At 45.9% G+C, this 26,953-nt stretch overlaps 1 protein-coding gene across 1 annotated transcript in view; it reads left to right on the top strand.

Moving 5' to 3' along the window:
* Positions 1 to 26,953, top strand: part of Dnah8 (dynein axonemal heavy chain 8) — a 245,323-nt gene that overhangs the window by 79,501 nt on the left and 138,869 nt on the right. Inside the window, exons 30-43 of the mRNA XM_032888883.1 lie at positions 212 to 325; positions 905 to 967; positions 3,460 to 3,560; positions 5,561 to 5,698; positions 6,391 to 6,631; positions 8,464 to 8,663; positions 9,964 to 10,117; positions 12,156 to 12,319; positions 14,184 to 14,286; positions 15,308 to 15,412; positions 16,775 to 16,936; positions 18,872 to 19,096; positions 24,692 to 24,864; positions 26,001 to 26,179. Of these exons, the coding sequence (XP_032744774.1) occupies positions 212 to 325; positions 905 to 967; positions 3,460 to 3,560; positions 5,561 to 5,698; positions 6,391 to 6,631; positions 8,464 to 8,663; positions 9,964 to 10,117; positions 12,156 to 12,319; positions 14,184 to 14,286; positions 15,308 to 15,412; positions 16,775 to 16,936; positions 18,872 to 19,096; positions 24,692 to 24,864; positions 26,001 to 26,179 (2,122 nt within the window). The remainder of the gene's footprint in view (positions 1 to 211; positions 326 to 904; positions 968 to 3,459; positions 3,561 to 5,560; positions 5,699 to 6,390; positions 6,632 to 8,463; positions 8,664 to 9,963; positions 10,118 to 12,155; positions 12,320 to 14,183; positions 14,287 to 15,307; positions 15,413 to 16,774; positions 16,937 to 18,871; positions 19,097 to 24,691; positions 24,865 to 26,000; positions 26,180 to 26,953) is intronic.

The raw sequence follows: 26,953 nt of genomic DNA, 5'->3' as shown, positions 1-26,953 counted from the left end.
GCCTTGGCGCCTAGGCAAGCGCTCACCTGAGCAAATCCCCCAACCCCACGCTTTTTTTTGGTTCTTTTTTTGAACTGGGGACCAACCCAGGGCCTTGCGCTTCCTAGGCAAGCGCTCTACCACTGACTAAATCCCCAACCCCACTTTTTTTTTTTTTTTTTTTTTTAATTCATCACTCAGGTCCTCGTGCTGAATATTCTTTTTGATTCAGGTTTCCGTGCAAGATGAGCTTGTGCAAGTGCAACCGAAATTCAAAAGCAGCCTACTTGAGTCTGTGGATGTCTTCCGGGAGGACGTCATAAACTTCACAGAAGCCTATGAGACGGTAATTTGAACATGGCACACCTGCGTTTCACAATGCGCGTGGCAGGCGCGTGTGAAGCTAAACGGGGCCCATTGGAAGACCAAGGCAAACTGTGTGTAAATGGTCCTGTTTGAGAGTTTGCAACCATCCACGAAGAGACCGAGAAAGAAAACAGATTTGCCTGTTCAAATAAGCATCAGTCAAGAAGGGTGTGGAAGAAAACAGAGGGATTTTATCCTCTCTAGGAGTTAGAATTCCTACAGCATTTCTGATAGAGGGGCTGGAAGACGGCTCAGCAGTTAAGACCGCTTGCTGCTTAACCGTGAGGCGCGGAGTTTGGATATAAGCACAGAATGCTCATGACTCCAGATATACCGAATCTGATGGTGCCCTCTTCTGGCCTCTTCTGGTATCTGCACTCATGTGTGCATATCCATCCCCCCCAAACATAGGCAGACATAGACAGACAGACAGAAAGACAGACATACACACCTTAAAAGCAATTTAAATCTTCTTTAAAAAAAATAAAGGGACTTGTAGACAGAACCATTAATTGGCACATATGTTGATTAAGAATTGAGATATTATTATTTCTTACAGGAAGGACCCATGGTACCAAATATTCCACCCCAAGAGGCTAGCAACAGGCTGCAGATATTCCAGGTAAAAATTCTTCTGTCACATTGATGATCGAGTATTTCAAAACACAATTTTAGAGGAAAATGTGTTATTTAATCTTATAGTAAAAAAAAAAACCTTAATATTTAAAATAGATGCAATATAAGTGAATGCATGTGTGTACTCTTGTGTGTGCATATGTGTGTACTCATATGTGTGGGCATATGTATGTGTTCATATGTGTGCACATATGTGTATGCCCATATGTGTGGGCATATGTGTATACTTGTGTGTGTTCATATATATCTGCATATGTGTGTTGTGCATACGTGTGTGGATGTACCTGTGTGTGGGGGCACATGTGCAAATTCATTTGGAAGATAGAGGACAACCTTGCTCTCTCTCTCGCTCTCTCTAGGGTCTCTCAGTCACCTGCAACTCACCAAATAGACTAGTCTGGGGCCATCAAGCCCCAAGGTTTAGTCTCTACCTCCTCAGTACTGGGATTACTAGTTTAGACTATTACACCCAGCTTTGTATTCCAATCTTGTAAACAGTATTATTTATCCCTTCCCTCCCTCCTTTCTTCCATCCATCCATCCATCCTTCTGTCCCTCTATCTTTCCATCCCTCTCTCCATCGCTCTCTCCTTCCTCTTCCCTTTCTCCCTCTCGCTATGCACAGAATCTCAGTTTTGTTGGAGACTAATACCTTGACTGTTGTGAACTTAACACTTTGTTCCATTTCTTAACATCTCCTTTGGTAGATAAAGAGAGCTGATAGGACAGTATGCTGTTATTAGTATAGGAGTTTAAATGTTGCATAGGGATTTTCCCCACTTATCTTAATCCTCAGTGTTAGTCTGCCTTTTGTATGTATTGCTTTAAAACCCTTGGTCCATACTGTATAATATTCCTTGGGTCAGACCAACCACTCTCTCTCCATTTGGATGACTGTTTTGTAAATTCATGGAATGCTCAATAAATTTGGTGCCCATCCATCCCTAAGGAATTCTGTTACTTGTTTCTGTCCCCACCCACCTTCAAAACTCTATTTCCTGCAGTGGTTATAGAATATTTTTGTATTTCCTGTCCTCCTTGCTTTCCTAATAATTTAATGGGGTTGAGAGCTGGAGCAATGGCTCAGTGGTTTAGAACACTTGCTGCTCCTGCAGGGAAACCTGGGTTTGGTTCCTAGCACCCACATGGTTACTCAAAATCATCTGCAACTCCAATTCCAGGGAGTCTAGTGCCCTCTTCTGGCCTCTTCAGACATTGCACATACACAGTGTACATACACACATACAGACAAATGCTTATACACGTACAATAAAAATGAATAAATCTGAAAATATCAGATACTTGCTGTGTGGCTTTGTTGCTAGAAATTCAATTAGGACATGGTTGTTATCTCTAAGCTGCCAAAATAGGGACAACAGCAAGGCAAAGGAAACCGTTCTGAAGCCATGTAGCTGTGATGGACGTGGAGTTTGGAAGTAGTAGTTTGGATCTCCCAGCCCCAGATGGGAATTACTGAGGAAAGCAGAGAAGGCTCGCTGGAAGAAGAGGCATCGTAGGTGCATTGTGGAGGAGTAAACAGAGTCAGGCAGGGGAAGGAGGATTTGCAGTTTGTGCACAGGTTCAACAGTGAGAGCTAAGCAGGGGCATGTAGGGAGATGTTCACTCTCTGGAGAGCATAACCGTGGAAAAGGGGCTCTGGTAGCATGTTACATTGTAACAGATGGATCGCTACTGTTGTATCATGGGTCACATTTTAGCAATCCAGTATCTACTATTCAACTTTTAATTAAACATTTTAGAAAAGGAGGGTGCCTGAGAGAAGGACAACCAGGCAGTTACGACCTCTTAATCTTCTCCCAGAGGGCCCGAGTTGGGATCCCAGCATCCACATGGTGGCTCACAGCCACCTGTAACTTCAACTCTTGGGGATGTGATGCCCCCTTCTGGCCTTCAGGGGCACCGCATACACATGTACATACACAGAGATACACAGGCACACACAGTTAAAAATAAAATTAATCTTAAGAAAGGATAAGGCGTGTGTTAGCTCTGGCATTACAATTTCTAGGCTCCATACCATACATAAAGAAAACAAGTTGTCTCTCTTAGGCTAATGTGTCTCTCACTTTGGAGTCCCCTGAAAGAGAGAGTGGAGAGAGAAGAGAGAGAGAGAGAGAGAGAGAGAGATTGCTAAAGTAGTGAAAAGCCCAAATTGCTGGTTTCTAAAATGCTATTTTATGGCTCTCAAATGTGCAGACAGGGACTTGAAGTATAGCATTTCTGGAGATCACTTAGTTCGTTAGAGAATTTAATGTAAAATAGATGTGTGTAGAGTGCTTGAAAGTTAACTTCCCTAAGTGTTCTGCTCTCCTCTGGTGGCTTGGATGAGAATAAATTTGCCCCACAAATCCTTCCTTTCATAGGCGTTACTCTTTCTCTCAATTATAATAAATTATACTTTAATGGGATCTGAATCAATTCCATGTCGGTAAAAACGTTAAAAAATCTTTGTTACAGGCCAATTTCGATGATCTATGGAGGAAATTTGTCACATATTCAGCCGGGGAACAACTTTTTGGATTACCCGTGACTGACTATGAGGTCTTACACAAGACTAGGTAAGTTCTGGAAACTCGCAAGTGTCCCACGCAGATCAGTAAACACCACCCACATACAGGAAAGAGCATGGCTTCGGTGCCCCTAAATCTTCCCCTTATACCTGTGTCTGACTTGTTAGGGGCACAGTCTTCACGGTACTTCATTTTATCTATCAACTTGAGATCTAGAATCACGTGGGAGATGGACCCCAGGCCATGCCTATGAGCTGATTGTCAGGTTAACTGAAGTGGTAAGATCCTCTCACTATGGGTGGCGTCATCCCCTAGGCTGGGATCCTAAACTGTGTAAAGAGGAGAAAGCAAACTGAGGGCCAGCATTCACCGCTTTGTGCTTCTTGACTGGATAACATATGACCAGCCGCCTCAACATCCTCCCTAAAGGACCACAGCCACAAATTGGAGCGAAAATAAACCCCTCCTTCCTGGAGGTTCTTTTTGTCAAGAGTATTTTATCACAGCAACAGAAAAATTAACTAATACACACACACACACACACACACACACACACACACACACACACAGGAAAGGAAGTTGCTGGAGAAGACTTGGAGGCATTTGATTCTTATATACGGCTCATTAAATTAGGCTATCTGAGGTAGGGTTCTAGAACTTCTTCCCTTTGACATGGTCGTTGAGGAATTCTTCCTCACTTGGCGTGAGATTCAACGTGCTTATCTGTAGTACAGCAGGGCATGCGGCCTTCTGACTCATGGGCCATTTATATAGGGATACTTTATTTAATAATAATTGCATTTATTTATTTATTTATTTATTTATTTATTTATTTATTTATGTATTTATTTATTTATTTTTTTGGTTCTTTTTTTCGGAGCTGGGGACCGAACCCAGGGCCTTGTGCTTCCTAGGCAAGCGCTCTACCACTGAGCTAAATCCCCAACCCCTGCATTTATTTTTAATCTCGTGTGTGTGTGTGTGTGTGTTTTTATACATGTGCCACAGCCTGTGTGTGGAGATCAGTGGACAACTTATGCGAGCTGATTATCTCTTTCCACTCTGTGGGACCCAGGTTTCAAACTCAGGTCTTCTGGTTTGGCTACAAGCACCTCTATCTGCTGAGCCATCTTTCTGGCCCCCCCGAAATCTACCAGCCATCACCAAGTATCCGGTTTAATAAACTCCGGTTCAGTTGTCAGTGTGTTTTCTATGTTGTTCCAGGAAGACATGGAGTAATTCTGAATTCCGACTGTTCTAAGGGAAGGTTTATAAAAAGGGAAAGATGCAGAAGTGGTGCCTCCAGAGCTCTGTTTTTATATTTCGTTGAAACACACAAGTGTCACCCAAAGGATGATAAAGTAGTGATTTTCCACTGCGATGTCACCCTGTAGAAAATGTCATGATTCTTCTGCCCCCCTCTTATTTTACACGCCTATAACACGACGTGGGATAACTGATTTTGCACACCTTTAACAGGACTTGGCATAACCTCTGAGGAAAAATGAAATTATTCTTAGGATCATGGAAAAGAAAAATGATTTTTTTTTCTTTTTTTTGGAGCTGGGGACCGAACCCAGGGCCTTGCGCTTGCTAGGCAAGTGCTCTACCGCTGAGCTAAGTCCCCAACCCCATGATTTTTTAAAAGAAATGGAGAAGTAGGGTAACTGGAGTTGGGTGTGATGTTGCACACTTTTAATCCCAGCACTCCAGAGTCAGAGGCAGGGGGATGATATGAGTTCCAGGCCAGCCAGGGCTACATGGTGATACCCTGTCTCCAAGAAACAAACAAAAAACAAACAAACAAACAAACAAAGCAGGGTTAACTAACAATGTAGTATGTGTCTTAGATGTAGAAAAGAGTCCAGATTTGCCCCTTACAAAATAATCAAGCTGTTTGTCCATGCCAAGCGATTTTATGATTTAGGATATTGTGGGACTCAACCTTACTGATGGAGCTTAACAGAGACTTTGTATCAGGAAGCACTACCGCTGTATGCATCTCATGGTCGAGGGACATGACCCACGTCATTATTTTATTCCCTCAGAAAAGAGCTCAACTTGCTTCAGAAGCTGTATGGCTTGTACGACACCGTCATGGGCAGCATCAGTGGCTATTATGAGATCCTCTGGGGAGATGTGGACATTGAAAAGATCAATGCCGAGCTGCTAGAATTCCAGAACAGGTGAGCCTCCGTCACGTTAACAAGGCTCCCGTTAAGACCGATCACAAGCTAGGGCTGGAGGGATGGCTCAGTGGTTAAGAGTGCGTCTTGCTCTTTCCGAGGACCCCTGTTGGGTTCCTGGCAACCACATCAGGTGGCTAAGAACCACTTGTAACTCCAACTCCAGGGCACCCTCTTCTGGCCTCTCCCGGTACTGCATGCATTTGGTGTATCTACCCAACATATCCACATATACCCCTCCCCTTGCAATTAAAAAAATAAATCTTCTTTTTTTTTTTTTTTTTTAAAAAAAAGAGGCATACCAGGGTCTGGCGAGATGGCGCAGCAATTCAGAGCACTGGCTGTTCTTCCAAAGGACCTGGACTCTGTTCCTAGCGTATGCATGGTCGCTCACAGCTATCTCTCAGTTTCATGGGATCCAATACCCTCTCCTGGTCCCTTTTGGCACCAGGCATATAAATAGTACACATACACACACACAAGCAAAACAGTCATACGTATAAAATAAAAATGAAAAGATGCTTCACAAATGAAGGGGGCGGGGGTGCACATTACTTTTGTCTGTTTATAACACTTTCTTCAAAGTGCGAACCAGGGGTTGTGGGGGAGAGCTTTTTTAAAAACCAAACCAACAACAGTAACAACTCCACAGGTGAGAATCATTCTTTTTCTCTTCTTTCTCTTCCTGAAAGATGTCGAAAACTTCCCAAAGGACTCAAAGACTGGCAGGCGTATCTGGACCTCAAAAAAAGGATCGACGACTTCAGTGAGTCGTGTCCGCTCCTGGAAATGATGACCAACAAGGCAATGAAGCAGAGGCATTGGGACCGCATCTCGGAGCTCACTGGCACCCCGTTCGACGTGGAGTCTGATACGTTCTGTCTGAGAAATATCATGGAAGCGCCACTCCTTAAGAACAAGGACGATATTGAAGTGAGTGTGTGAGGGAGGGAGGGGGGGATTGGCAAGCTACTAAGGAACGTTGCCTCCTCCTTTTCGTGAAAATACACTAGTAGGCATCACAAACGAGTGGCTGTGTGAGCCTATGTGCACGAGGGTGCAGTGCCTCCAGAGGCCAGAAGAGGGCGTCAGAGGCACAAGTGGTTCTGAGCTGCTTAGAATGGGTGACGGGAACCTCTGAGCCATCTCTCCAGCTCTGACATTTAATTCTACCCTACACGTAGTTGCACATGTTTGTGGAACTCAGAGCGAGGATTTAATACATGTCTAGAATGTCTCATGGTCGAATCCAGGCGATCCATATTTCTGTGTATCTCTCTTTTATTTCCCCATGTGCACAGTCTTCAAGCCCCCACTGCCCTTTCTCCTTTCTAGTTCTTCACTAAATACACAACGAATGCCACTGTGAAGAACGGCCACCTTGCTATGCGATGCGATACTAGGGCTCCTTTCTCCTGCCCCTTTGCATTCTGGTGTCCGCTCCTCTCCTTCTTTCCTGGGAGGTTCACTCTTCCTCCTCCTACGTTAGCATTTACTTTGTTGTAGCCTCAACACGAGAGAGAGCCTGGGCTGTATTTCCCTTCTTGGATATCTTACATAGATTTTAAAGTCGTTTTAAGATTTATTTTATTTGTGTGTGTGTGTGTGTGTTTTAGATATAGGATCTCACTATATAGCCCTGGCTGGCCTGAAACTCACTATGTAGGCCAGGTTGGTCTGAAACTCACAGCAATCTGTTGTCTTCAGCCTTCACCTGTGCCACCACACCCAACCTTGATTTTTTCCCCTCGATTCTTAAGAGTTATTTCGCCCTCTATATTTCTTGAAGGAATTAAAAAAAAGGAGGCTTTGAACTTTTCTTTACTCTTTCAAAATAGCTTTCACGAGTACCGTATTTCTTGTGTTTGTTGGAGAACAGTTAATAGCAAAGTAAGAAATTGTGTCACGCCTATAAGGCTAGTGAATGTTAGAGGTGCAGAGCTGGTCAGATTGGAGTTGTGGGCATATGCTTGGGCCAGCAAGAAGGAGATAGTTGTGAAGAATTTGGATAGCAACGTTATTCATGAAGATTTATGGTGTCCGGGGTTTCTGAAGTACTCCAGTGACATGGAGGGTAGATAGGGGTTGATTAGGTATATATTGATGTCAACATTAAGATAAAATGACCGTCTGAAACACATTCATGTTAGAGCCAGTCTACTCTCCTGTCTTTTAGCTGCACTTATATTAAAAGAAGTTTATGGTATTCATGTATTTTGTTTTTGGTGAGTGGGATGTTATGTCCCAATTTTTTAATTTAGTGCTTCTCACAAAGCCTATTTTGAGTTAAAAAAAATGTAAATTAGTATTGCAGTTTTCCTTTCCGATATTTTAAATAATTATTTATGGTGTGTGTATGTGTGTGTGTGTGTGTGTGTGTGTGTGTGTGCGTGTGTGCGTGTTGCGTGTGTGTGTGTGTGTGTGTGAGTGTGCGGAAACTATAGAACTATAAACTTCCAGGAGTTGGTTCTCTCCTACCGCCCGGACTCCAGGGGACTGGGCTCACATCATCAGGCTGGGTGGCAAGCACCGTAATCTGCCGAGCTGTCCCACCTGCCTGCCTTTTCTAGATGGTTAATTGGTCCTGACATGAACCTGCAGCTTGCTTTCTCAGCTACAAGTCAAGGAAGGCGCCCAGCAAGGCGACTTCCGGTCTCTTCTGGTAACTTCCGGTCCCTCCCGTACTACGCGTGCTGTGGTTTTACAGTGCACAGAATGAGTGCTCCTGAGAATCCCGTGACCCGTTCTCTTTTCTTCCCCGAAAGGACATCTGCATATCCGCCATTAAGGAGAAGGACATCGAAGCCAAGATGACTCAGGTGATTGAGAACTGGACCAACCAAAACCTGAGTTTTTCAGCGTTTAAGGGCAAAGGCGAGCTCCTGCTCAAAGGAACCGAGTCTGGAGAGATTATCACCTTAATGGAGGATAGCTTGATGGTCCTAGGTTCCTTGCTAAGCAACAGGTAATTTTATAATTCCCAGGTGAGATTTAAATTTGGTGTTTATAACTGGGGCATTTAATCAGATTCTGCCCCACTGTTCAATCGTCTGCACGTACCTGTACACAGTGTCTGTTTTTCCTAAGAATCGCGACCGCTCCATCACCCTCCAGAGATACCATCTCCCGTGTTTTCCCAGGACGGAGACTCTCATAGGTGTTAGCCCCAGGATGGGCAGTTCAGCCAGCACTATGCTCCCTACAGAGAAGTCACCCAGTGAGAGCATTTGGAACCCCAACCCTCACAGCTGATCTCGGGTTTTTGTTTTTGTTTTTAAATTACACATAGGCATCCATCAGTCTATGTGTATGCCACATGTATACAGGTGCCCATAGTGGACTCCCAAAGGGGGCGTCTGATCCCCCGGAACGGGAGTTACAGATGGCTGTGAACCATTTGATATGGATGCTGGGAAATGAACCCAGCCAACCCTTTAAACTGCTGAGCTGTCTCTCCAGCTCCAGCTTCTTTCCCTCACTTGCCTAAAAACACATCACAGCTCCGTCATCCACAGAGGCGGATGTCCAGGGAACGTGGGCATTCTAACTCTCTAATCTGGGAATCCCTCACTAATGACCGGCCGGCATCCAGCATGACCTCTGGCCCCAGCCTGTACAGATCCCGGGTCAGGGAATCGTGGGGTGGATTGTTGAGGTAAAGATCACTGTGTGAGTCTGAGTCCTGGCAAAGGCGACCGTAGCATAGCCACTGCTTCCTAGACTTCACGGGCTGGTGATTCGCACAGGTCATTACAGATTTACCACTGAGACCTTCATGTGTGACAATCTCTTGAAATCAGGCTGTAGGCTGACCTGAAGAGAGGGTGCAGCCAAGAGATAGATCCGGGTCTTTGGTCTGAAAGTTCGTAGCTTCTATTCTCCCTGCTAATTGCCATGGGTTTATTGTTTTTTTGTTTTAATATATGTGTAGCTGTGGGTACACTGTATGTGTGCAGGCACCCCGGGGAAGCCAGAGGAGTGCATTGGATGTGAGTCCTTGAATCTTATACTTAAGTGGACATAACCTGGTAGAATATACTTACAGCTCCTCTTGCCCTTATTGTTCTCTGGAAGGGAGAGTTCATTTGGAAGTCAGTTCCCAGCATGCATAGGGCCCTGCTGGGGAGAGCAACATGGTTATTTGAGAAGTTTCTCATTCCGGGAGACCCCCTCCTCCCGGAGATGCGTGAAGCCCGAACGTGTCAGCAAATCGTATCCCAGCGCTGGCCACTGTCAGAAATACGTTTCCTATTCTCCGCTTTCAGATATAATACCCCGTTTAAGAAAACTATCCAGAATTGGGTCTATAAACTGTCCACCTCTTCGGATATCATAGAAGAGTGGCTGGTGGTCCAGAACCTGTGGGTCTACCTTGAGGCCGTCTTTGTGGGTGGCGACATCGCCAAACAGCTGCCCCAGGTAAGAAGAGCTTTTGCATTTATTTTAAAATTCTTTAGTGAGCTGGGCCTGGTGGTGCACGGCCTGTTGATCTCAGCTACTCATGAGTCTGAGGCAGGGGGATTTTAAGGCCTTGCTGGGCTACTTTGTGAGACTCCCTCCCAGAATGCAAAGGAAAAAGAGGGTTGGAGGTTAGGTTTAGTGGTACAGTACTTGCCTAACACTGATCAAATCCTGGACCTGGGTTCAGTCCCTACGAGTATGTAAAACAATATTTGGTGCCATCTAAGTCTTTGTGAAAACCTTCCCAAAGATACATGATTATGTCTTAATTTCTTTTATACACTTTATTTTGTGTGCATGTGTGCGCACATGGGTGTGTGTGCATGCGCAGATGTCACGCTATGCTTATGGAGACGATCCTTGCAAGTCAGTTCTCGCACCTCCCATGTGGGTCCTGGAGATTTGAACTCACGTCATCCTGCTTGGTGTCTTTACCTGTTTGGCTGTCTTACTGGTCTTGATAAATCATGTCAGGAGTTGGCAAACTACAGCCCAGACACCTGTTTAAAAAAGAAAAAGTGTTAGTTTTGAGAGATGGCTCAGGCATTAAGAGTCACACTGCTCTTGCAGAAGGACCCGAGTTCGATTCCTAGCACCCACATCAAGTGGCTCACAACTACTGCCTGCTTCTCCAGCTCCGGGTCATCCCACATCCTCTCATAGCTTCTGTAGGCATTCATGGGCAACCTCCCCACCAGGTACACATACTTAAATTTAAAGGTAATTTTAAATAAAGTTTTACTGGAATACAGAAACACAGGGGGGTTGATCTCGGAAGTCCATAGTTTCACATGGCGACATCTTGAGATTGGGTAGGTTAACATTCATTCGAATGGAGAGCCACTAAATTGTCGTAGGTCCTTCTTCTCTTGAACCAGTCCTCTGAGAATAGTACTAAACTTAACCTGTGTTTAGTTAAGCCCAGTTGAACGATAAGTAAACTCACTACTAGCAGGTCAGGAGTAAACACTGTGTGTGTTTTAGAGAGGGGGGACAGTTTTAGAACTATGTATCGAAACATTTGAAACAGTAGAACTATGTATCGAAACATTTGAAACAGTAGAACTATGTATCGAAACATTTGAAACAGCAGAACTATGTATCGAAAGGACGGCTTTATTTGGAGTCTTTTAAATAGGCTGATGACGTGGCCCGTTAGTATAGTGACTGCCTAACACTCAGGAAGCTCTGGGTTCAAATCCCAGATGAAGGCAGGAGCATGAGGAGTCCAAGGTCATCCCTTGGGTATGTGGTGAGTTCGAAGCCAGTTTTGGGCCTCATGAGACAGTTTACTCTTTCAGTAGCTCACTTTCCTCCTACACCGTTAAGCCCACTCACCCTAAATTTGTCCATTTGTAGACAGGATCTATGCAGGTTATAAATCAAAGATTAAAAAGCACGAGAATGGCCTGTTTCTCTTTGCTGCACAATTTCTTCTAGAATCTAACGCTAAAGTGTATTTCTAATTAGAAAACGGCACTTTAAGAGGAGGCAAAAATTATGCCAATTTCCGGGGGCATTTTCTTTTTCTGCAACCAAACGAAAAACTTAATATCACCCACAGCACACAGAGAGTTTTTATTTGCAAGTATGTAAATGAGACTTTGTTCTGCGGTTTCCGAGCCCCCCCCCCCCGTCCCCCTTTCTCCCCGAGGTAACTCAGAGCTCCAGTGATTCCAAGGACTGGAGATCAAATTATCTCCGTGCCTCTTCAGTTCGCTCATCAACCCAAAACACCTGGGGTGCCGAAAGACTAGATTTGAACCTTAAGTTGATAGCTCTGCGAATTAATCATGTGACACTTCAAAAACTATGTTAAATGCTAGGAAACAAACAAGCCAGGAGCCCCATTGCGACCGAGCAGAATTTTAATAAGCGGCTTCACAGGTTTGGGGGTCTCGTTCTTTAGAAAGAATTCAGATGAGGAAGGGCTTGCTTTTTTCCCCCAATGATCTGGACGCTAACCATCATCACCCAACCACGGACTTGCTTTTAGGAAGCCAAACGTTTCCAGAATATCGACAAGTCGTGGGTAAAAATCATGCAGCGAGCTCATGAGAACCCCAACGTGATCAGCTGCTGCGTGGGGGATGAGACCATGGGGCAGCTCCTGCCTCATTTGCACGAGCAGTTGGAGGTCTGTCAGAAGTCCCTCACAGGGTAAGAGTCCACCCTTCCCCATGCCAGGCCTCGTCACAGAACCACTCAGTCAGTTCTGAATGCCTTTCAGGTGTTTCTGTGGATGGCTCCACTGGAAATAGCAATCTAAGATCCCCATAAATTCAATTTTCCAGTAAGGACATGGAATGGGCGGGCTGAGGCACCGAATTAACTTCCTAGGGCTATGGTGCCAGTCACCACAGTCTGATGGCTTGAAACAAACACAACACACACACACACACACACACACACACACACATACACACACACACATACACACACATATACACATACGCACACACACACATATGCACACACACCACACGCACATATGCACACACACACATACACACACACATATACACACACACATACACACACACATATACACATACGCACACACACACATATGCACACACACCACACACACATATGCACACACACCACACACACATATGCACACTCACACACCACACACACACATGCACACACACATATGCACACACACCACACACACACATGCACACACAACATGCACACATATACACATACACACCACACACACACATGCACACACACACCACACACATGCACACGCACATGCACATACACACGCACACACACACCACACACACACATGCACACACACCACACACATACATGCACACACACTACACACACACATATGCACATACACCACACACACATATGCACACACACCACACACAAACACATACACACAAACACATACACACACATGCACACACACACAAACACATACACACACATGCACACACACATACACACATGCACACACACACAAATGCACACACACACAAATGCACACACACACATGCACACACACACAAACACACACACATGCATGCACACACACACACACACACACACATACACATATGTAATTTTTTTCCTCTCTGGAGCCTGTGACAGAACCGTGGTGGCTCTGGGGCTTGTGTCATAACCCCGATGAGTGTGTCTTCACAAGAGTGGGTCTTGAGGTTGGCTCACCTGCATATAGGACACTGTTTCCTTGGGATCATGGGACAGACACAAACACAAAAGTTCTCTCTTTTAAAGAATGATCTTTGAATTCATTATATCCTCGGAGATCACCCTTCCTGATAAAGTCACATTTACAGGTGCCAGGGTGTCTTTTAGGGGACTATGCTGAGCCCAGTTTGGGCACGGAGCAGGGGTGTGCAGTTAGAGGAGGGCTGGCCAGACAAACACATGGATCCTTCTCTCCCCTCAAAGATGTTTTTGAGTCTGTTAAAAGTTACAATGGCATCCGTTCTTAGTTTCTAGTTAAAATATGGTGTTGACATGTCCCAGTTCATCCAGGTCTATCCCTCCATTCCAACATCATGGCTAGGTGTCCTCTGTAACATTCTCAAAGTAATTTACCCCAGATTTAAACCATGTAGTGCCCATTCATGGGAGGCTCCCTGAGAAGGAAGATGGTGACAAATGAAAGAGAGGAGCCCCTACTCCCCCCTTTATCACTGTCAAAACCCCGTGTCCCCCAGATGCCTTTCTCTGGGACTTTGTCACCAGATATCCTAGAGGCCGGTGAGAAATGCCTGTTGGTGTTTGCTAGTCTCTCTCTTTTTTTTTTTTGTTTGCTAGTCTCTTACTGGCCAAAACAAAGAAACGTGTACACACACACACACACACACACACACACACGCCCCAAAGGAATCACCCGGTGAGACACTCTTTTTTTGGTTCTTTTTTTTCCGGAGCTGGGGATTGAACCCAGGGCCTTGCGCTTCCTAGGCAAGTGCTCTACCACTGAGCTAAATCCCCAACCCCGCCCGGTGACACACTCTTGACTCCTTTAAAGGTATCTGGAAAAGAAACGACTGCTGTTTCCAAGATTCTTCTTTGTCTCCGATCCCGTTCTGCTGGAAATCCTTGGACAGGCCAGCGACTCCCATACCATTCAGGTACAACGCCCACATCCAAGGGTCAAGTCTCCCTGTCCGTGGGGGGGCATACAATCAAGAACGGAGAAACAACATTAACTTCTTTGCGGTACAAGACAGGACGGCTGAGACTCAGAAGCCCTGACAGTACAGCTGAGAGGTGACTCCATTGCTATACAGACGTGAGGACCCAAGTTCAGTCCCCCAAACTACATTAAAAAAAATTGTCCTGGACACAGTGGTGCATGCCAGCACCAAGGAGGCAGAGACAGGTAGACCTCTAGGGTTCTCTGGCTAGTTAACCTAGTTGACTCAGTAAGTTCCAGCCCCCCTTGTTCACAAAACTAGTAAGGCGGTGTTTAGGGAGTGACCTGTAACGTTCTGTGCACCCCCTACAGCACACATGCACACACATGAAATTCATGCTTGCCTATTTACCTACAAAGTAGAATGATAAAATGTCCTACTCTGTATGTTTGCAGGGCCTACTGACCTCACACAGTCCAGTGGGGAGGTGGAGTGCTAACAGTCACCGTTCACTAATTGCCTGGCTCTTGGTTTTCTGGCCAATCATGTTCCTTACCTGTGACACCTGGGAGCTGTAAATGCAGTCGCACAGAGTTGAGAGGAAAAGAGAGAGGGATCTGGGCCCAGCAGGGAAACAGGCAGGGATGATATGGTTCAGTCTCCGTCTGGAGGGCAGAAAGGGATGGCCAATGAGCTGGTACAAGAAGCAACTTTGCTGGAGGACAGTATCCTATAGGATTAAAAAAAATACTTTATTTATATTTTTGTGTCTGTGTTATATGCACATGAGTGCAGTATCCTTGGAGGCCAGAAGAGGGCACCAGAGTCCCCGGAAGTTGGAGTTACAGGTCAATATGAATGCTGGGAAGTGATGTTGGGTCCTGTGGAAGGACAGGACAGCTCCTAGCTGCTGAGCTATCTCTCCAGCTCCTACCAAGGCTTTAAACAGCACCTCAGTAGCTTACGCATTTGGTCCCATGTATGATGTGTTGGCTCTGCCTTGTGTCTCTTGTAGCCACACCTCCCTGCAGTGTCTGACAACATCAATGAAGTGACATTCCATCCTAAAGACTACGATCGGATGACGGCCGTTATATCAAGAGAAGGAGAAAAAATCGTGGTAATTTACTTAAAAACCTTGTTAGTAGGACTTCCCTGAGGTTGAGGAGAAAGCAGTTTACTTTTGAAAGATAAGGGTTTGGGGAGTAGGGTGAGTAACCTTGGGTTCGAATTCTGTAGCTCCAGCCTTGCTAGGAATTAATGTAGATAGATAAATCATTTAACTTCTCTAAGACTCATTTTATCACCAGTTACATTGGCATTTAGACCACACGATCTCTATAGTCTCTTCTGATCACGATTTTAGCTTATTTTTACCTGTGCCTTTCAATATTTTGCATAGGGAGCTGGAGAGATGGCTCAGGGGTTAAGAGTGCTGGCTGCTCTTCCAGAGCATCTGATGTTGGTTCCCAGTACCCACATGGTGGCTAACACTCACCTATAACCACAGTTCCAGGAGACCTGACAACTTCTTCTGGCTTCCTTGGGCTTGCACATTCACTGGGTGCACAGACATACAAGCACACACAGATGCATACAGACATACACACACACATGCACACATATATGCACATGCACATGTGCATGCTCACAAGTACACACATATATATGCATGAACACACAGCGCACATGTGCACACATATACACACATGCACATGCATGTACACACACATGCCACATGCTCTCACACACAGGGACATATATGTGCATGCATACACATGCACATGAACACACACGTGTACATGCACACACATGCACATGCCCATACACACACACACCACATGTGCACACACACACAGGCACATACATGTGTGCACACACACATGCAACATGCACGTACACACGCACACACAAGCATGCACACACACTCACACATGATGCACATGCACATGCACACACATGCATACTTGTACATGCACACATGCACACATGCATGTACCTGCATATGCATGTACACACACACCACATGCATCCACGCACATACATGCTACATGCACACACACATGCACACACACACACACATACACTTACACATACTCCCACACACATGCACAGTGAGACGGGAGAGGAGAGAACTAAAAATATTCAAATAGAGCTGAAGCCACTACACGGCATGGGTACACTCATTCAAGCACACCTGTGCATACACATGTATACAGTGCTCACATACACAAATCAGTCGATAATGGACACGAACTATAGAAGAGCTCATCTTGTGTCATAGCACTAGGGTTCATCACGTGTGATGTGCAAAACTACCACATTAGGTTTTTTTTTTTGGTTTTTTTTTTTCCGGAGCTGGGGACCGAACCCAGGGCCTTGCGCTTGCTAGGCAAGTGCTCTACCACTGAGCTAAATCCCCAACCCCAAACTACCACATTAGGAATTGGTTATGTGTTTGTTTTGTTTTTTTTTTTCAAAGCTGGATACTCCTGTTATGGCCAAAGGCCCGGTAGAGATTTGGCTTCTCGACTTGTTAAAAGTACAGATGTCATCATTACATAATATAATCCGGTCAGCCTTCTACCAGATCAGCGATTCGGGCTTTCAACTCTTACCTTTCCTGAACCACTTCCCTGCTCAGGTGAGGCTCGCTGTTCACTAAAATGCAGATGCGGAAGTAGAGATGTGGAAGAGATGTGCTCAGCCTGGTGACTCAGAGGTCGCAGCCAAACTCCTGCTCATCGGTCAGCTACTCCATTCCGAGCCATGCTGGCCTATTTCCTATTCCTCCTCTCCTCCCATCCATGGGGGGCGGGGTGTCAATACAACTCGAGGAGCTGTATTAACGGGTCTCAGTATTAGGAAGGTGGAGGACCACTATTATCAGTGCATACACACACGTATCTCACTGTATAGAGATAGGATTCAGACAGGGATATGGACACACACAGGGGCAATAACCCTACTTCCCTTCCATGATGTGAGTCCCATCTTGTCAGGGTGGGAGTGGGTGTTCTTGCCAATGGTTCCCCTGTCCCGAGTCTCTCACATGCTCCCTGTGATAGGCCAAATGTCATTAAACCCTAGTATGGGAAATAAAGAACTGCCACTTTCATTAAAACCTCACCAGGATAGACGAAAAGTAGTTTTTAGTCTCTTTGTAAGTCGCGCAAAATAGGAGAGATACCCAAGGGGGCGGGGACCAGATCTTGTCGCATGTTTCCTGCTCCTTCCCGAGCTTCAATTACTTCCCAAATTAATGAGCATACTTTGGGGACAGCCGAGGAACGATTGGGCATTAATTAGTCAAATGGTGTCAGCACAGACAAAGGATCGCCCTCCACCCTAGAGATGACTTCAAGGCTGCGGTTTTAAAGTTTCATAGTTGCCTTGAAAATTTTTAATGTTCTTGTTAAGGATTTTTTTTAAAAAATATTTTCCTTTGTAAGCCGAAGAAATGGGCTTCTTAGCAGTAAGACGGCATATTCTCTCTGTCCCTGGAAAGCGCACAGCACGGTGTTCTCAAGCCTCACTCCGACCCGGTAGTCAGGAGCAAGTACAGAGCGGTGGAGGAATTGAGCAGGACGTGATGGGGAAGCGGGGCATCTTCCCAGATTTCTCTGTGTGTGTGTGTGTGTGTGTGTGTGTGTGTGTGTGTGTGTGTGTGTGTGTGTGTGTGTGTTCTTTCTTTAAAGCAGTTTTTTTTAAAAAAAGATTTACTTATTTATTATATATAAGTACACTGTAGCTGCCTTCAGACACAACAGAAGAGGGCGTCAGATCTCTTTACAGATGGTTGTGAGCCACCATGTGGTTTCTGGGACTTGAACTCAGGACCTCTGGAAGAGCAGTCAGTGCTCTTAACCGCTGAGCCATCTCTCCAGCCCTAAAGCAGTTTTTCAAATAACTGAAACCTGCCTGTTATCCAGTTAATTAAAAAAAAAATGCCCGACACCTCATCTCCAGTCTCATTCAGAACACATTTTAAAGATTGCGAATGTGAGGGATCATTGGTATAAAAATCTGAGGAAATTTGAAAACCACGAAAGTAGGAATAAAAATTACTTATATTTATACTGCTTGGAAATGATTACTATATTTGACTGTATTTCTTCATATATATATATACACACATACACACACATATATACATATATAAATGTATATGTGTGTGTATAATGTATATATGTATGTGTGTGTATATGTGTGTGTGTGTGTGTGTGTATATATATATATATATATATATAATGTATATAATGTATGTGTGTTTTCCAGGCACACTGTGACACATATGGTGCATGCACACACACACACACACACACACACACACACACACACACATAAAATTTTTATTTAAAGCTTACAAAAAAATCAATCCTATCTGCTTTATGTGAATAAATGACAACCAGGATTAAATGTGAATATGTCATATATGTGTTTCTGCTGTTTGTAGGTTGTAAGCATGTTATGCATGTATCTGTGCTCTTTGTAGGTTGTAAGCATGTTATGCATGTATCTGTGCTCTTTGTAGGTTGTAAGCATGTATATGCCATTCATGTGTGTCTGCTGTTTGTAGGTTGGGCTTCTGGGCATTCAAATGCTGTGGACACATGATTCAGAAGAGGCTTTGAATAACGCAAAAGATGACAGGAAAATCATGCACATAACCAACCAGAAGTTTCTGGACATTCTAAACACTCTGATTAGCCAGACGACGCATGACCTGACCAAGTTTGACAGAGTGAAGTTTGAAACCTTGATCACAATCCACGTGCACCAGAGAGATATCTTTGATGACTTGGTAAAGTATCCTCCTCCTCCCGCAACCCAGTGCCTTGTCAAAGCAGTCTAGTCTTACATCTCATAATGACCAGTTACACGGTGTTCAGAGTGATGGATTACACGAGCTCACCTCATACATGAGTCTTTTTACACTGTCGACACCTACATACATAGGTGTCGTGGGCACTTCCAACAAGATGGGTGTATTTTAATTCATTAGTCTTTTTTTTATTTTTTATTTTTTTCGGATCTGGGGACCAAACCCAGGGCCTTGTGCTTGCTAGGCGAGCGCTCTACCACTGAGCTAAATCCCCAACCCAATTCATTAGTCTTTAAAAGAAATTTGGTTTCTTTTCTTTTTCTCCTCCTCCTCTTCTTCCCTCTCCTCTTCCCCCTCCTGTTCCCCCTCCTCTTCCCCTTCCTCTTCCTCTTCACCCTCTTCCTCTTCCTCCTCTTCCTCCTCCTCTTCCTCCTCTTCCTCTTCCTCCTCTTCTTCTTCCTCTTCCTCCTCTTCTTCCTCCTCCTCCTCCTCCTCCTCTTCCTTCTTCCTTCTTCCTTCTTCTGTTGCTGCTGCTGGTTTTTTTTTTTTGTTTTTTTTTTTTTGGTTCTTTTTTTTCAGAGCTGGGGACCTAACTCAGGGCCTTGCCTTCCTAGGCAAGCGCCTACCACTGAGCTAAATCCCCAACCCCGCTTGGTTGTTTTAAATCACTCCATTGTGGTGAACTCACACATGATTTTGAGACAGGGTCTCACTGTGTTTCCTTAGGTGTCCTGGAACTTGATACGTAGACCAAGCTGGCTTCAAACTCACAGTGACTTCTCCTGCCTCAGTCACACTCCGCCACGCCCAGTTAAAGTCACAAAAAGAGAACGCATCACACAGCCACTCAGAGAGAAACTGCCCGCTTCCAAACTCATCGCGCCTCCCCAGTGTCTTTCTACTCAGGTAGAAAGACTGTTCTGAAGCCATGGAACTCCGCAGAGGATTTTACACTTTAGCTACTAATTACTGTTTAAAAATGGACTCGCCTAACACAGAGACACAGAGACACACAGACACACACAGACACACACACACACACACACACACACACACACACACACACACACAGAATGAAACAGTGACAGAATTGAAGCCAGAAAAACAATTATTTTTCAGTACAGTATAATCTTTAGAAAAGAACCTTAGAAAGTATTATTAGACCTGGAAAGATAGGCTACAGGCAGAGGACACGGGAGCTGTAAAAAGAGAATGCAAAGCCATTTTTTCCCCCTTGAAAGTCAGGAACCAGTTGATTTGTTAAGAATTAATTGCTCAAGGCCATGAGCTGTGGTGGACCTGTTGAGAAAGGGAGACTTCAAGCCTCCCCAGATGTGCTTGGCTGTTGTCCCATTGTCAGCATCTAGGAGAGCTTGATTTGGCCAAGAGTCTATAGGTAGGGAGTCATAGGGTACTAATTACAGCTTTGGGCCAGGCCAAGTTCTTCCAAAGCTGGAACCCCGAGTGTCTCTGTTTCAGTTCCTGTTGTTAGGATTGAAACAGACAAAACCCAGCTAAAGGAAGGCTTGGTTTTGGTTCAGGGTTCAAGGCTCAGCCTCTCAGCCCTAGGAGGTCAAGGCCGTAGCAACTTGAGGCTGCTGGTTGTGTCACACCCACAACCCGGAAGCCCAACGCCATGGGTGTGTGCGCTGCTTAGCTTCTGTACCCATTGCTCATCTGTTTCGCCAAGAGCAAGTTAAGGATTGAAGTGTTTATTTCAGCTTATGGTTAGGGTTCATAAAGGCAGGGACGGCAGTAGGGGCGGGAAGCTGGCTCATTACATTTTGTCCCCATGCAGGAAGCAGGGGGGTGGAGTGGGAAAGAGGAAGGGAGAGAGGAAGAGAAGAGACAGAGAGAGACAGAGAGACAGAGATAGAGACACAGAGAGACAGAGATATAGAGAGAGACAGAGACAGAGACAGAGAGGCAGAGACAGACACAGCAAGCCAGAGAGCAAAGAGGAAGGAGGAAGTTGGGCAAAGGCTATAAACCCCCCAAACCTCAGGCCCAGCACACTCAGAGAGGATCTGCCTCTTAAAGGTTCCATGGCTTCTTAAAACAGCACCCCAACTGGGGAACGAACCCTCAAATACGTGGATCTATGGAGGACCTCTCTCATCCAAACCAGCCACCACAGCCTTCTTTCTCCATGCACATAGTCTAAGGAAGATTAGAGTTGGGGAAGGCTGTCCCACCTCACTGGAATCAAGACACCCTCCCAGGCATGGCTGAGGTCCCTATCCCGGGTGATTCCAGAGCTTGTCCCATCGACAGTTCACACTATCCCAGCAGGACAAGGGGTCCTGGGGATGCTCATATCCTGCCTTTAGACAGCCTCAGACTGTACCGTTGACAGCTTCAGAGTGTACTGTTGCTGTCTTCTACCTGGTTCGATCCCTCTTTAAGGGCATTGCTCTCCTTCACTGCGGACGAATAATCCGTTCGGCTCAGAGAAGTTGATCATGGACCCCTTGTTTCACATTTGCACAGAAAGCTCTGCTTGTGTCCGTCACATGTGTCGGTGACTCTGTTTTGAAGGACATCAGGCCAGCCCATTGATTCTCCTACACTTTTGCTTATAGTCTCGTTCCCCAAGACAGTATATGCCGACGACGTGTATCCGCTTCATTTGGGAGCTTACCAGAACGCTGACTCTTTAGTTCTGGCCCACCTTGACCTGCAGGAATAGAGGCAGATCCCTGAGTGACTCGAAGCATGTCAGGTTGCCAGAAAGGGACAAGGGTTCAGGGTTTGAGGGCATTTGCTGCTCTATCACAGGACATGAGTTCGGTTCCCAGACCTACCTTTGGAGGCTTAAAACCACTTTGGACCCCAGTTCTAAGGGATCTTATTCCTTGCCTAGCTTCTTTGGGCGTCTGCGTGCACAGGCAGGCAGGCATGTGGGTGTGCACACAAACACACACATCTATATACACACGTACACATAAACCCACAAACCCTTCCACTACGAATGCACACAAACACACCTATACACATATAAGTACACATGCACCCACAAACCCCTCCACCACGAATACACACAAACACACACACCCATACACATACATACACATGCACCCACAAACCTCTCCACCACGAATACACATACATGTACACACATGTGTATACACACACACATGCACGTACAAACCCCTCCATCATGAATGAGCACACACACACACACACACACACACACACACACTCTAAATACATGTTTTTTTTTTTTTTTCGGAGCTGGGGACCGAACCCAGGGCCTTGCGCTTCCTAGGCAAGCGCTCTACCACTGCGCTAAATCCCCAACCCCAAAATGGACTAAACCTCTGTTTTGGTTTTTTTTTTTCGGAGCTGGGGACCGAACCCAGGGCCTTGTGCTTGCTAGGCAAGCGCTCTACCACTGAGCTAAATCTCCAACCCCTACATGTATTTTTAAAAGTAGGAGATAAGCCACAGTCAGGTTTTCCCCAGATCAAACTAATCTCGGTTTGGCATTTCGTTTGGTCTCTGCGGACTCACTGTTGTGTGTTGACATTCAAGGAAGTTCACTTGAGCAACGCTGGTGTGGAAATCTGTCTTTGTATCTGCTATGAGCTCACTAACGTGAGTGCTCAGACACCCCTAGCTGATATAGAAGCCCCGTGGCAGAAATTTACTTGGAAAGATAGGCGCCAAGGAAAGCCTTACTCTGTACAGAATGAATAAAGGCAAGAAACGACTCAGGGCTGGGAATTGAGCTCAGTGGTAGAACGTTTATTTAGCCTAAGGATTCCCCAGGTTCACTCCCCAGCACCACAGACACAGAAGCCCGCAAGCAAAACAAAACAGGAGCACAGTACTGGGAAACCGTTTTCCTTGTGTTTTCTTCACGCTTGACCTTGGAGTCGGTTTGCATCCTACCTTAACTGTGTCCCATGGCCAACGTGCACGCGCACCTCCCATTTGTCCAGTCCTTACAATCTGTGATTCTAGGCAGTCAGAACTTGATACCTGGGTTGGCTGTCCTCGCCTTCCCCCTCCACCTCATTCTTCGAATCTTTAGAGGTTGTCACAAGTTCCCGGCTGGCTCAGTGACTGTGGCTCTTGAGTCAGGGAACACGGTCTCTGGGCCTGGATCCAGGCTGTGTCATCTAAGAGCAGCCCGCTTGACGCGGTGAATGCAAGCAGTGCTCGGTGAATGCAAGCAGTGGTCGGTAGGAAGTCGGAATCCTTAGCTGGCGGGGAAAGCACGTTCACGCTGCAAAACAGGGGGACTGTAAATGACAGGGCGTAGGGAGACACAGATAAAGGGATATCTGGCAAGGTGGGCACCCAAACACTGTAGATATTTTCGGAAGTCCATTTCTAGTGGCATCTTGAGTGACTTGGAAGTGACCCCGTGGGCATGAGGGCAACACGTCAGAATGAGTGTTTGCCTGCGTGTGCGTATCTGCACCATGTGCCTGCAATACCCACAGAGGCCAGAAGAGGGAGTCAGAGCCCCCAGATCTTGATTCGCCTGCAATACCCACAGAGGCCCGAAGAGGGAGTCAGAGCCCCCGGAACTTGACTCAGAGGTTGGTTTCTCGCGTGGGCAGGACCGAGGATTTCAAGGCTTTACCAGGGGAAAGTCAGGAGGTGCCTCAGAATGTGGTGGGTTCCTGAAAGTGTTGTCTTGCTTTCTGTCTCTTTTGATGGACCAGTTTCTGAAGTTCCATGGTGGGGAGAACCTGGAGTTTCTTGCCTCACAGGTACATGCCGAAGGCCTGTCAGGTTGGAAGGCAAACAATAGTAAGAGAGACATGTACACAATACACCCACGCCTTCCTTGTTTATCACGTCCGTGGCTTCTAATTGCTATGGAGAGAATCTCCCAAACTCTTCCCAGGACCCTTTATGGCCCCAACATACACCCTATTCTTTAAGCCCCAAGCCTCAGTAATACTGAACATCCCTCACTTGTCGAATATGGTATGTAGATCTGGGCCGATGCCTTTTCTTTCCCTGCCTGATTTCTATTTGTTTAGCCAGGTTTTTTTTTTCAGATATGTTTTTTCTCCAAGTACTCCCCCACCCTGAATTCCTAGACCAGGTTAGATCCCATCTCTACGTATTTCCATTGGCTTTGAATTTTTTTCTTTGTAAATTGTATTTTACTTTTTATGCACCTGAATGCATGCATGTGCACCACATGCATGCAGTGCCCATGGAGGCCAGAAGAGGGAGCTAGAGGCCTGGGGACTGGAGTTACTGTAGAGGTGAGCCACCTTGTGGGTGCTGGGAACCGAACCTGGGACCTGTGCAAAAGCAACAGGTTCTAACTGCTGAGCCACTCCCCTGACTTTCTTTATAGTGCGGTTTGTATTTCATTGAAATGTCGTGACTTTACCCCAACCCCACATTTTGGGTAAGCTTCAGAAAGCGGGCACCATCATATCTGTGTTCACTTAGTGTAATTTCAGCAAAGAGGGCAAGAACTAATGTTAAGTGGAGACTAACCTGCTCGTGAATGCGCGACTCTGTACCCCTCAAACCCCACAAGCTTATGTTTCAGGCTATCGAGACTCAGGCTGTAACTTTCCCCGGCTCCCTGTCTTCCAGGTAAAAATGCACATCAAGTCGGTGACTGACTTTGAGTGGCTGAAGCAGAGCAGATTTTATTTCAAAGAGGACCTGGATCAGACCGTGGTGTCCATCACAGATGTTGACTTCAACTACCAAAATGAATTTCTGGGATGCACGGATCGCCTCGTGATCACCCCGTTAACAGATAGGTAGGGAACCCCGTGCGTGGGGTCCCACTTGGTGATTAAGCGACGGGCTTAGACGGCTGTCAAAGCCCCACTTGAAACATTCACGAACGCCCGCTGCCGTCCTCTCTGGTCAGTGTGGTCATCAGAGGCAGCCGAACAACGAAATAATCCTTGCGGTTGCTTACAAGAGCACTAGCATTAATGTTTTATGAGGTAGAAACGGATGAGAGAGTAAAAGCAAGATTGAATGTTTGCTATGAGTAATTCAATAATGATTTTAGATTGTAAGAGGGGGAAAAATGCCCAGAAACCATAAAGGAAGTTAATAACGTTTCAAGAAAGGAAAAGTGCCTTTGAGAGCATTTAATTTAGTCTCCTGTATTTTGGGTTTTTGTTGAGTTTTATTCTTTTACTTTTTTTTTTTTTTGAGATTCTGATCTGACACATGTATAGACTAGACTGACCTGGAACTCTCAGCAATCCCCCTGCCTCCACCTCCAGGGTGCTGAGATAGAAGGCAGGAGCTATCACACTCTACACTGCTTTTTTGTTTTTGTTTTTTTGGAAACAAAGTCTCACTTTTTAGTCCTGGCTGGCATGACATTCGTTATGTATCCCAGACTGGGCTTTAAACTGGGACGATCCCCCTGCCTCTGCCTCCTGGGTGTTGTGGGGGTGCAGCACCACAGGCTGCTGGGCCTCCCAGTTTCCCAGCCGTGGGAACTGAACCAAGTCTCTTGGCGGAGTCTGCCTCAGCCAATGACAGATCCTGCCTCCAGGCAAGGTATGGATCTCTTCCGTCTTTCTATATGCCACCACACTCCGTTCAATATGCTGCACACAGAAATCGCTTACTAAATGTCTGTAGCATTGACTGAAACTGGGTGTTGGAGGATGTCCTGCCATGTTAATTGAGTCCGATTCCAGATAAAACTACCACAGGACCCTTTTGTGTTCTCAGCTTTCTCTCGGTTTCCTCGCCCCCCCCCCTTGTTTGGTTTCCTTCCCCCTGCCCTCCCCCTTGTTCGGTCCCCCCACCCCTCCTCCTGCCCTTCCCGCCCCTCTTGTTTGGTTTCCCTCCCCCTGTCCCTCCCTCCGCCCCTCTGGTTTGGTTGCCCACTTCTGAGCCCTCAGACCCATTCTTTCCTGGGTTGCAGATGCTACATCACACTGGCTCAGGCACTTGGAATGAACATGGGCGGTGCTCCAGCAGGACCCGCCGGGACGGGTAAAACGGAAACCACAAAAGACATGGGCAGGTGTTTGGGCAAGTATGTAGTTGTGTTCAACTGCTCCGATCAGATGGATTTCCGAGGCCTAGGGAGGATTTTCAAAGGCAAGTGTGGAAGAGTTTTGATTGGGTTCCTTTCCCATCGCCTCTTAATATTTTCTGATATGAATCGAAAACGACGCTAACATCATGGGGCTAGGCGGTTTATTGGATGTGGCTCTCTGGATTTAAATTCAGTGTGGTTCAATACTACAGACGGTGTTGCGTTGCGTGTATTGAGAATGCATTGGAATTTGATTGCAGAATCAATTTATAACAGCCTGAAACAGTACCGGGGGAGAGGTCGTCTTCATAACAGATTAATACATGACTCTTCCCTTCGCTGGGCTAAAACCCACTGAAATGAAAGTGGTTTTTTTTTTTTTTGTTTGTTTGTTTGTTTGTCTTTGTTTTTAATTGTATAAAGCACAGTAACACAGGAAAACAAGAAGCAGGTTGGCCATCAGAGACTGGGAATTCTTGAGAAAAATCTTAGGAGGTGGATAGGCAGGAGGTGATTTCAGATAACACTGAGGAGAGGCACACACAAGGGTCCGTGAGTGTCAGCGCTTCGTAGCACAGCTCTCAGAAGTAGCAGCCCTGCCAAAGGACATCCCCAGATAGGGCAGGCAAGAGAAGGAAGGTGAAGGAACCGGGAAGGGCGCTCTCCTGTCACTCCCGTCCTTCCTGCAAAACACCAGAGGCAAAAGCAGCCCAAACAGGAACCTGCATCTGCGTTAAGAAATAACGTAGTAAAAACCCCATCAGCTCCACATTACCAAGGGACCTTAGAGGGGTACCCAGAACAAACAGTAAACACACTGCAGGGCTGGGGAGACA

This window comes from Rattus rattus, chromosome 18 (assembly GCF_011064425.1).
Source record: "Rattus rattus isolate New Zealand chromosome 18, Rrattus_CSIRO_v1, whole genome shotgun sequence".
Taxonomy (NCBI): domain Eukaryota; kingdom Metazoa; phylum Chordata; class Mammalia; order Rodentia; family Muridae; genus Rattus; species Rattus rattus.
Note: the sequence above shows the minus strand (reverse complement) of the source record. Positions and strands in the feature narration are given on the sequence as shown.